Source organism: Carassius gibelio, chromosome B25 (genome assembly GCF_023724105.1).
Source record: "Carassius gibelio isolate Cgi1373 ecotype wild population from Czech Republic chromosome B25, carGib1.2-hapl.c, whole genome shotgun sequence".
Lineage (NCBI taxonomy): Eukaryota > Metazoa > Chordata > Actinopteri > Cypriniformes > Cyprinidae > Carassius > Carassius gibelio.
In genome coordinates, this window is record NC_068420.1 from 3087254 (window position 1) to 3100159 (window position 12906).

General features: G+C 36.8%; 1 protein-coding gene across 1 annotated transcript in view; it reads left to right on the forward strand.

Annotated features, from left to right (window-relative positions):
* Window positions 1-12612, forward strand: part of LOC128014025 (uncharacterized) — a 71223-nt gene extending 58611 nt beyond the window's left edge. The window contains 1 exon segment of the mRNA XM_052597265.1: window positions 12414-12612. Coding sequence (XP_052453225.1) covers window positions 12414-12612 — 199 coding nt within the window.
* The last annotated feature ends 294 nt before the right edge of the window (window positions 12613-12906 follow it).

Sequence of the window (12906 nt, forward strand, 5' to 3'; positions counted from 1 at the left end):
TTTATTTTATTCTAAGATACATTTATCTTTTATTTAATGTTGTAAATAAATACTTGTTAATATTTTTGCAATCAAAATACAGTTGTGGTGGTCTTTATAAGAATAGCCAACAGTATTACAAATATACATTTATTAAGTAACATATAAAACAAGTTGTATTTTCCTACAACGAGCCCAGGCCCAGTCTCATTGTATTAACCACTCTAGCTTTATTTTCTAACTACATGAGACCTGGGTTATATATATATATATATATATATATATATAACACACACACACACACAAACACACACTACCGGTCAGAGTTTGGGATCAGAATGATTTATGTTTTTTTACAAGAATTTATTTTACTCATCAAGACTCATCAAATATTATTAACATTTTTCTATTTTAATATACATGAAAGTGTAATTTATTCATGTGATGTGCAGCTGTATTTTCAGCATCATTCCTCCAGTCTTCAGTGTCACATGATCTTCAGAAATCAGAATAATATGATGATTTATTATTAGAATTATCAACAGTTTTGCTGATAAATATTATTTTGTAATCTGTGATATTTTTTTCAGGATTCTTTGATGAATAAAACGTTAAAAAGAAGAGCTTTTATTTAAAATATAAATATTTTCTAACAATTTTCACTACAGTTCAATAGTTTCGGCTCAGTAAATTTTTATCCTTTTTTTTATAAGAAATTGTATTCTTTATTAGATCTTAGAATCTTTTATTCAGGATGTGTTACATTGATAAGAAGTGAAATCAAAGATTAATATTGTTAGAAGAGATTTATATTTTGAATAAACGCTGTTCTTTAAAAAAATTATACATCGAAGAATCCTGAAAACATTATCGCAGATTCCAAAATAATATTTGGTAGCACAACTATTAATAATTGTATTAATAAATCATCATAATTTCATGATTTCTAAAGATCATTTACTGAAGACTGGAGGAATGATGCTGAAAATACAGCTGCACATCACAGAAATAAATTATAATTTAAAGGATATTAAAATAGAAAACATTTTTTTATTTTTTGATAATTTTGAATTATTACTAAAATACAGCCATTTTTTGTTTCAAACAGTTCATTGAACAATAATAAATGAAGTACCTGAAGCTGACAATGAAGTAAATGTATAATAATTAGCAAAGATGATTAATTTAGCGTTGTAAACGCGCGTGTGAGCGAGGTGAAGACGCGCCTGAGGACCAAACACAGCACAACGGTAGGAAACTTCACTCCTCTCATTATTTCTCTTTTACTATAGCGATTTATTTTTAGATACGTGATCTAGGTCTTTCATAGAGTTGTAGAGTTATTAGAGAAATAGAGTTATTTTTTACATTCTTTGGTTGAATTTTTCAGATCGGCACTTCGGAGCATGTTCGCGATTCGGTTGATTCAGATCGGCGCTTCGGAGCCTGTTCGCGACTCGGTTGATTCAGATCGGCGCTTCGGCGCATGTTCGCGACTCGGTTGATTCAGATCGAAACTTCGGCGCATGTTCGCGACTCGGTTGATTCAGATCGGCACTTCGGAGCCTGTTCGCGACTCGGTTGATTCAGATCGGCGCTTCGGCGCATGTTCGCGACTCGGTTGATTCAGATCGACACTTCGGCGCATTTTCGCGACTCGGTTGATTCAGATCGGCACTTCGGAGCCTGTTCGCGACTCGGTTGATTCAGATCGGCGCTTCGGAGCCTGTTCGCGACTCGGTTGATTCAGATCGGCACTTCGGAGCATGTTTGAGATTTTTTTTTAATTCAGATCAGGACATCGAAGCAGGAAGTGTTTGTCAAACAGTTAATTGGTGATAAATGAATATTTGGACTTGAGGCTTTTTTTTTACCTGTCGATTCAGCATGGACATGGACCCACACACAAAGGTGGACACACTCTAGACTTAATCATCAGTAGGCCTCTAAACTTTTCATCCATTGTTATTAAGGACGTAGTGTCACGGATCGCAAGAGGCGAAGACTCAAGTGCAGGCAGATGGGAAGATTTTATTTATACGTCACCAAAATAAACAAAAACACAACTGAAACCAGAGGAGCGTTCAAAGTTACGAGACTTAGACTGAAGTCAGATTCCCAGTGAAATGCTCTCAGACAGCAAATGCAATGAGTTTGCATCCTTCTTTTCTGAGAAGATCATCAATATCAGGAAGGCGATTAGCACATCCTCAAGTAATGCAGAGGTCAGACAGATTCAGCCACAATATCAAAAAGATACTGTCTATTTTTGAAGCAATTGATAGCAACATTCTGGAAGACACAGTGCAGCACCTAAAATCATCAACCTGCTATCTTGACACACTTCCCACATCTTTTTTCAACAGTGTGCTTAACTGCTTAGAAGCAGATCTCTTAGAAGTGGTGAACACTTCACTTCTTTCTGGGACATTTCCAAACTCCTTAAAAACTGCAGTTGCAGATATGCTCACTGAATATAAACCTAACAGAGCAGATCATTAGGATCGAGTCAGTTAGAAATACCAAGGGTTCACACAAAACAAGGGGAATCTGCTTTTAGTTTCTATGCCACTCGCAGTTGGAATCATCTTCCAGAAGAGACCAGATGTGCTAAAACACTAGTCACATTTAAATCTAGACTTAAAACTCATCTGTTTAGCTGTGCATTTATTGAATGAGCACCGTGCAATGTCCGAACTGATTGCACTATATTTTCACTGTTTTTTTTTTTTTTTTAAGTAAACGAATTTTGTAACTGTTTTTAAATTCATTTTAAGTACATTTTTTAATCATTTTAAAAATTTAAAAATTGCTTGTTTAATTTTGTTATTTTTTCTTTATGATTATTTTACTTTCTTTTATGTAAAGCACTTTGAATTACCATTGTGTATGAAATGTGCTATATATATAAACTTGCCTTGCCTTGCCTAGTGTGTTAGTGGGTATATATATATATATATATATATATATATATATATATATATATATATATATAAACACACACTCACACAAACACACAAACACACACTACCGGTCAGAGTTTGGGATCAGAATGATTGTTTGTTTTTTTTACAAGAATTTATTTTACTCATCAAGACAGCATTTATTTGATCAAAAATACTGGAAAACATGTAATATTGTAAGATATTATTAACATTTTTCTATTTTAATATACATGAAAGTGTAATTTATTCATGTGATGTGCAGCTGTATTTTCAGCATCATTCCTCCAGTGTTCAGTGTCACATGATCTTCAGAAATCAGAATAATATGATGATTTATTATTAGAATTATCAACAGTTTTGCTGATAAATATTATTTTGTAATCTGTGATACTTTTTTCAGGATTCTTTGATGAATAAAAAGTTAAAAAGAAGAGCTTTTATTTAAAATATAAATATTTTCTAACAATATTCACTACAGTTCAATAATTTGGGCTCAGTAAATTTTTATCCTTTTTTTTATAAGAAATTGTATTCTTTATTAGATCTTATAATCTTTTATTCAGGATGTGTTACATTGATAAGAAGTGATATCAAAGATTAATATTGTTAGAAGAGATTTATATTTTGAATAAACACTGTTCTTTAAAAAAATTATACATCAAAGAATCCTGAAAACATTATCGCAGATTCCAAAATAATATTTGGTAGCACAACTATTAATAATTGAATTAATAAATCATCATAATTTCATGATTTCTAAAGATCATGTTACACTGAAGACTGGAGGAATGATGCTGAAAATACAGCCGCACAAACACAGAAATAAATGATATTTTAAAGGATATTAAAATAGAAACCTTTATTTTATTTTGATAATTTTGAATTATTACTGAAATACAACCTTTTTTTGTTTCAAACAGTTCATTGAACAATAATAAATGAAGTACCTGAAGCTGACAATGAAGTAAATGTATAATAATTAGCAAAGATGATTAATTTAGCGTTGTAAACGCGCGTGTGAGCGAGGTGAAGACGCGCCTGAGGACCAAACACAGCACAACGGTAGGAAACTTCACTCCTCTCATTATTTCTCTTTTACTATAGCGATTTATTTTTAGATACGTGATCTAGGTCTTTCATAGAGTCGTAGAGTTATTAGAGAAATAGAGTTATTTTTTACATATTTTGGTTGAAGTTTTCAGATCGGCACTTCGGAGCCTGTTCGCGACTCGGTTGATTCAGAACGGCACTTCGGAGCCTGTTCGCGACTCGGTTGATTCAGATCGGCACTTCGGAGCATGTTCGCGATTCGGTTGATTCAGATCGGCACTTCGGAGCCTGTTCGCGACTCGGTTGATTCAGATCGGCGCTTCGGCGCATGTTCGCGACTCGGTTGATTCAGATCGACACTTCGGCGCATGTTCGCGACTCGGTTGATTCAGATCGGCACTTCGGAGCCTGTTCGCGACTCGGTTGATTCAGATCGGCACTTCGGAGCCTGTTCGCGACTCGGTTGATTCAGATCGGCGCTTCGGAGCATTTTCGCGACTCGGTTGATTCAGATCGGCACTTCGGAGCATGTTTGAGATTTTTTTTAAATTCAGATCAGGACATCGAAGCAGGAAGTGTTTGTCAAACAGTTAATTGGTGATAAATGAATATTTGGACTTGAGGCTTTTTTTTTACCTGTCGATTCAGCATGGACATGGACCCACACACAAAGGTGGACTCACTCTAGACTTAATCATCAGTAGGGCTCTAAACTTTTTTGTTATTAAGGACGTAGTGTCACGGATCGCAAGAGGCGAAGACTCAAGTGCAGGCAGATGGGAAGATTTTATTTATACGTCACCAAAATAAACAAAAACACAACTGAAACCAGAGGAGCGTTCAAAGTTACGAGACTTAGACTGAAGTCAGATTCCCAGTGAAATGCTCTCAGACAGCAAATGCAATGAGTTTGCATTCTTCTTTTCTGAGAAGATCATCAATATCAGGAAGGCGATTAGCACATCCTCAAGTAATGCCGAGGTCAGACAGATTCAGCCACAATATCAAAAAGATACTATGTCTATTTTTGAAGCAATTGATAGCAACATTCTGGAAGACACAGTGCAGCACCTAAAATCATCAACCTGCTATCTTGACACACTTTCCCACATATTTTTTCAACAGTGTGCTTAACTGCTTAGAAGCAGATCTCTTAGAAGTGGTGAACACTTCACTTCTTTCTGGGACATTTCCAAACTCCTTAAAAACTGCAGTTGCAGATATGCTCACTGAATATAAACCTAACAGAGCACTCAGATCATTCGGATCGAGTCAGTTAGAAATACCAAGGGTTCACACAAAACAAGGGGAATCTGCTTTTAGTTTCTTTGCCGCTCGCAGTTGGAATCATCTTCCAGAAGAGACCAGATGTGCTAAGACACTAGTCACATTTAAATCTAGACTTAAAACTCATCTGTTTAGCTGTGCATTTATTGAATGAGCACTCTGCAATGTCCGAACTGATTGCACTATATTTTCACTGTTTTTTTTTGTTTTTTTTTTTTAAGTAAACGAATTTTGTAACTGTTTTTAAATTCATTTTAATTAAGTAATTTTTTTTATCATTTTAAAAATTTTAAAATTGCTTGTTTTATTTTTGTTATAATTTTCTTTATGATTATTTTACTTTCTTTTATGTAAAGCACTTTGAATTACCATTGTGTATGAAATGTGCTATATATATATATATATATATATATATATATATATATATATATATATATATATATATATATATATAAACTTGCCTTGCCAAGTGTGTTAGTGGGCGTGTATATATATATATATATATATATATATATATATATATATATATATATATATATATATATATATATACACGCCCACTAACACACTTGGCAAGGCAAGTTTATATATATATATATATATATATATATATATATATATACACACACACACACACACACACACACACACACACACACACACAACAAACACACACACTACCGGTCAGAGTTTGGGATCACAATGATTTTTTATGTTTTTTTTACAAGAATTTATTTTACTCATCAAGACAGCATTTATTTGATCAAAAATACTGGAAAACATGTAATATTGTGTAATATTATTAACATTTTTCTATTTTAATATACATGAAAGTATAATTTATTCATGTGATGTGCAGTTGTATTTTCAGCATCATTCCTCCAGTCTTCAGTGTCACATGATCTTCAGAAATCAGAATAATATGATGATTTATTATTAGAATTATCAACAGTTTTGCTGATAAATATTATTTTGTAATCTGTGATACTTTTTTCAGAATTCTTTGATTAATAAAAAGTTAAAAAGAAGAGCTTTTATTTAAAATATAAATATTTTCTAACAATATTCACTACAGTTCAATAGTTTGGGCTCAGTAAATTTTTTTTTATAAGAAATTGTATTCTTTATTAGATATTAGAATCTTTTATTCAGGATGTGTTACATTGATAAGAAGTGATATCAAAGATTAATATTGTTAGAAGAGATTTATATTTTGAATAAACGCTGTTCTTTAAAAAAAATATACATCGAAGAATCCTGAAAACATTATCGCAGATTCCAAAATAATATTTGGTAGCACAACTATTAATAATTGTATTAATAAATCATCATAATTTCATGATTTCTAAAGATCATGTAACACTGAAGACTGGAGGAATGATGCTGAAAATACAGCTGCACATCACAGAAATAAATGATATTTTAAAGGATATTAAAATAGAAAACATTATTTTATTTTGATAATTTTGAATTATTACTGAAATACAACCATTTTTTGTTTCAAACAGTTCATTGAACAATAATAAATGAAGTACCTGAAGCTGACAATGAAGTAAATGTATAATAATTAGCAAAGATGATTAATTTAGCGTTGTAAACGTGCGTGTGAGGGAGGTGAAGAGGCGCCTGAGGACCAAACACAGCAGAACGGTAGGAAACTTCACTCCTCTCATTATTTCTCTTTTACTATAGCGATTTATTTTTAGATACGTGATCTGAGTCTTTCATAGAGTTGTAGAGTTATTAGAGAAATAGAGTTAGCTATATTTTACATTCTTTGGTCGAAGTTTTCAGATCGGCACTTCGGAGCCTGTTCGCGACTCGGTTGATTCAAATCGGCACTTCGGAGCCTGTTCGCGACTCGGTTGATTCAGATCGGGACTTCGGACAATATTCGCGACTCGGTTGATTCAAATCGGCACTTCGGAGCCTGTTCGCTACTCGGTTGATTCAGATCGGCACTTCTGCGCATGTTCGCGAGTCAGTTGATTCAGGTCGGCACTTAGGAGCCTGTTCGCGACTTGGTTGATTCAGATCGGCACTTCGGCGCATGTTCGCGACTTGGTTGATTCAGATCGGCACTTCGGAGCCTGTTCGCGACTCGGTTGATTCAGATCGGCACTTCGGCGCATGTTCGCGACTCGGTTGATTCAGATCGGCACTTCTGCACATGTTCGCGAGTCGGTTGATTCAGGTCGGCACTTCGGAGCCTGTTCGCGACTTGGTTGATTCAGATCGGCACTTCGGCGCATGTTCGCGACTCGGTTGATTCAGATCGGCACTTCGGCGCATGTTCGCGAGTCGGTTGATTCAGATCGGCACTTCCTGTTCACGACTCGGTTGATTCAGATCTGATTGCACTATATTTTTACTGTTTTTTTTTAAGTTTTTAAATTCATTTTAATTAAGTACATTTTTTTATAATTTTTCAATCACAAAAGTTTTAAAATTGCTTGTTTAATTTGTGTTATAATTTTTCATCACTACCAATAGCCGCGTATCGACAGCAGGTGGCGCTGTTGATCTATAATCCCTTGCAGAGACACTGAATGAAATGCAACCTTTTTTTTGTTTCAAACAGTTCATTGAACAATAATAAATGAAGTACCCGAAGCTCACAATGAAGTTAATGTATAATAATTAGCACAGTTGATTAATTTAGTGCTGTAAACGCGCGTGTGAGGGACGCAGACGCGCCGCAGAGCGTCAGACGCTCGTGAGGACCAAACCCAGCAGAACGGTAGGAAACTTCACGCCTCTTATTATTTCTCTTTTACTATAGCGATTTATTTTTAGATACGTGATCTGAGTCTTTCATAGAGTTGTATTATAAACGCAGTAATTTTGGAATCGGCTCTGAAAGTTCCTGTCAGTGTTTAAAAGCTAATTATAATTTAATAACGTGTTGACTGAATTTGGTAAGAACGGTATTCTATGTTTTTTTTACATTAATATAGGCTGAAATCAGTGTTGCTTTTGACAGCCCTTTTAGTTTTAGTCTTAGTCTTTTGGACAAATTGAAATCAATATGAGAATGAGGAGTTGTCGTCATAGCACAAAGCCCCTCCCTCGATATCACAGTCTCCGCCATGTTGGCAGGATACCGGCGGCGAAACAGGATTGTTTACATGTGTTGTTAACTCAGTAGTAGAGGAGGTTTTACCATGCCTGGAAGTTACTGCTGCGTTAAAAACTGCTGCAGTACCTCTCACGATACATATGGAACACAGGAACAGTGGAATACAGTTTTTTTTAGGTTACACCAAGCGCAAAACAGCGGTATTTATAGAAGCTCTCAAGCATCCAAAATATCGACCCATACGAGCTCCCTGCAGCAGCACAGAGACCTGGACCATTTACCTCCATGCACACATATGGACATTGGGAATTATATTGTTTTTGGTTTAAGTTACTACACAATGCAGGAGTTTAAAAGCCACAAGTCTTTGGAAAGTTACGAGGCTTTCTGCTGTGGCTGGGTCCATCTACAGCAGGTGATGACAACAGTGTTGTACTGGCCAAAGTAAGTTTATTCACATGCGTTTTAGTGTATTGTAATTACATTGCATTTAGACTGCACTTCTGTTTCGTAAACACTAGATTGTAATGAGTTCTTCAATGTACACAAACGTTTCCAATATGTTTTGATGTAGGCTAAAGCTGTGTATGTTTAGTTATGATTTGATTTTAGCCCAATGACACATACTGTACCAGGTTTTTGTGTTGGGGGCTGCAAAGTGGACAAACCAGTTCTGGGTTGGCTAGTGTAGTTAAATGTGTGATTGCAAGATGTAAATGTCCTGGTTAGATTAAAGCCATTAACAGCGTGAATGCAAGGTGACTTACATCGTAAACAATATAATTCAAAATGTCCATATGTGTGCATGGAGGTAAATGGTCCAGGTCTCTGTGCTGCTGCAGGGAGCTCGTATGGGTCGATATTTTGGATGCCTGAGAGCTTCTTCAAACACCGCTGTTTTGCGCTTGGTGTGAGCTTGTTCCTGTAAGGTCCCCTTTCTTTCGCCTTATGTTTTTGCATTGCTTTACTTTCTTCCTTTTCTTTCTTGTATTCGTAGAATATATGCAAAATTGTGCATATTCAATGAGATAATGGCTAATTTGCATAATTAGACATACAAATAAAAAAAAACATTTTAAATGATTTTTTATGAACTTGTGTAAGTAATCAACTGAGGAAGTTTCATGGTGATATCTATTATTTCTTAATTTTACCCTATTCACCTGTAGTGTCTCGCCTTAAAAGCTAACGATATGTTAACTATCAGAGGTGGAGGTCTTGAGTTACGTGACTGCACTCTAATAAATGAAGAAAATTACTTGACTCTGACTTGAGAACAAATACTCTAAAGTCTTTAACTGCATGATTCGATAATGACTTTATTAGAATCATGATTCGATAATGACTTTATTAGAATTGCAATTATACTTTTTTAAAACCATTGCTTCTGTCATTAACTAATATACAAACTGCAAGCCAAGAAACCAGCGGTGCTGGTGCCTCTCTGAGTCTGATCAGAGTCTACGTGTACGCGGCTGCATGAGTCATGATGACGCGGAACAACGTTAGAGTAGAATCTACGAATATTGTTTGTTTGGATAAACACTTCGAAACGCACCATATTCATAAAAAGAAAATTAGTAACCATGCACAATTTGCATCTTCATGTAGAAAACATGTCTAAACTTTTTGTCATCCGCCAATAAAACAATAGCATTTAAACGAATAGTAATTTTCCTCCTTTTTTTACCTCTGTTATCTCAGGCAGTGTTACAGGATGAAAAGGCAGGGAGATATCCAGTATTTTTTTGCAAAGAAAAAGCCATGCCAGCCAGTGAGGGAGAGTCTGTCTGATGGTTTACACACAGTGAGTTCAGAGCCTGGCTGCTCAACAGGAGACCTCTTGGTTCAGAAAGATGCAAGCATAGGTCAGAACAGCCCTGCACACCCTCGACCAGGTTAGTAGACAAACTAGAAAGTGGACAGTAATATGACTTTGGTATGGTATAATCAGGGCTGCACATTTGCTTAAATCACATAAGTCCCTATATTTATATATTGGCACTTTTGTATATTGCTAATTTCAGTATCATACAGAAAAAGTGCACTCTTGAGAGTTATTCTATGAATGCATAAAGGTATGTGGTTAAAATCTTGTATTTTACTAATTTGCCTCTGTGTTATAGCTATAGATGAGATTGAAAGTGAACTGGATACTTCCCCACCTTCAGAAACAGAATCTGAGCTTCCACTCACTTCTGATACTGCTCCTACTGGACCTGCTGGTATGTCTTTTTTTATATTTTACATGTAAAATAGCCAATACTTAATTGCATTAAGGAACTTTTGATAATTGTGGGTCTCATTATGACGTGGGGCCTTTTGAAACAGAAAATGCCTCTGAGAACTGATTTCCATTTTCATATGCTTTTCCCAGACATTTCTCAATCCAGATCTGAGGGACCTATGCAGCCTCATATCAGGTCTTTCCCCAAAACACAAATGGGCAACCGGAAGAGAGCTTTTAAAGATTCCTGGTACAAGGACAATATATGGCTTGAGTACTCATTAAGCAAAGACTCTGCTTCTTGTTATGCTTGCAGACATTTCTCTCTTCCAAATGCACCATCATCTGTTTTCACATCCACAACTGTGGCTTTTCCAACTGGAAAAAAGCCTTGTGTAGGGAGAGGGGCTTTAAAGCTCACTCTTAATCAGACCACCATCAAAATGCAATGTATGCATGGAAGCAGCACCAGCATGTTGTTAAAACTAAATCTTGCATATTAGATTCCATCAACAAGGAGAGAGAAAAGAAAATCAAAGAAAATCAGTTGTATATCAAAATAATTGCTGATGTTGTTCTACTGACAGCCACACAGAATATTTCTCAGAGAGGCCATAGAGAGTCTGAGAATTCAAACAACAAAGGGAACTTCATTGCCATTTTGGAAAAGAGGTAGCTTTAAAGGTACTTTACTTGAGTATGTTTTATTTGCATCTACTTTCACTGTTACTCCCCTTCTTTATTAAAGACAAAGTTTACTTTTTACTCCGATACATTTCCACATGCCCGCTTCAAGTATTTATTACACTGATTTTACAAACCAATGAAAATGTTGGTTTTCTTTTGAAAAAAAGAACCCGCGACTTCACGAGTTCTTTGCCAACATACGCTCACGCAGCAGTTAGTTCGAGGTGGAAGATGACCGCTAAAATAGGTGATAGTGCAGCTCTTGCTGCCCGCAATGATCCCGAGATTCCCGACACCGACAGGGATCACCCATGGCCATATCTCAAGGATATGTTTGAATTCACTGAAGTCAAGGGAGATTCTTATTGGCTGAAATGTCTTCTTTGCCTGCCACGGGGGAATGAAATTTCAGGAGGGCTGTGCAAAAAATCAAATGCGATTTTCATGCTCATCTCATCAGTAAAGACGCTCCTGTAATTAGAAGTATATCTCCAGCATGTGCGTTCAGTTCAGGGTTGCCAGGTTTTTACAACAAATCCTAACCAGTTGCTTCTCAAAACTAGTCCAAACGCATTTCCAGGAGGTTCCCCAATAAAACATTGCTTCCCGGGGTTAAAAAAAACGTTTATTGGAAGGGTTGCCTTGGTAAAATTCACATTTTAGGCCCTAAATATCAAGTTATTGGGATTGGGGTTTCTTCAACCGGCAGACATGAAAAACAACCACAGACTTGGCAACACTGGTTCAGGTGGAGCGTCAGTTACACAGAGCCAGATTTCATTCCTTCAGGAAAGCGAATCATCTGTGCCCTAAGGAAACCATCTCACGTTCTCATCGTTTTTTCTTCGAGCAGTGTTTAACTCCTCTTCGCGGACGCGATGAGTCAACGAAAGGTAAAAGCCATATAATGGGTTTATCACGAGGAGGCACTCGTGAGAGGTTCGTCAGCAGCCTCTCTACATGTTCTCTCTGTGATAGCCTACGGCTACAGAAAAAAAAAAATAAAATCCTCGCTCTGGAGTGTATTTAAGTCGCCTCGCGTCTAACCCCCACCGTTTCACTTCTGCGGTCACTGAGGCCCCGCATGAGGTGTTGGTTAGGGGCGATCAGCAGATTTGCTTTTTCAAACTATGTTTGTCCAATGCGGCTTCGAACTCAGAGTAGGCTCTGGCTGGCACATGCGGTTCTCTCCCTCTGAGCGGACAGGAGAAACGCGCCTCCCCTTCCTCAGTGAGCAATTTAATGTGGTTACCTGCGTGGTGGACAAACTATCCCCCCCCGTGAGCCGCTACCCTTCTTCACGGACCTCCACCAAGAGGTTTCGAGGTCCTGGAAGCCTTAATCAGCGCACGTTATGAACGCCGCGGGTTTCACCAACATTGCTGACATGGAGGACTTCTGTTATACTCTCTAGCCGAACGGATTGTGCCAAACTCGGCCGTGGCCTAAAGTCTTGTCGAAGGCGTGTTGAGGCATGTCTAATCTCGACAAATTTACTTCACTTTATGGCAGCTCTTAATGAGAAAGCCTCTCGTCCTCAATCCCCATGCTCTAACATTGACTGTCTCACAGCAAAGGCACCTCGAGCATCATTGGATTGAGCTATCATTTGTGCGCCCCCTCAGACACTCTGCACAATCCAGCCTTCAGAG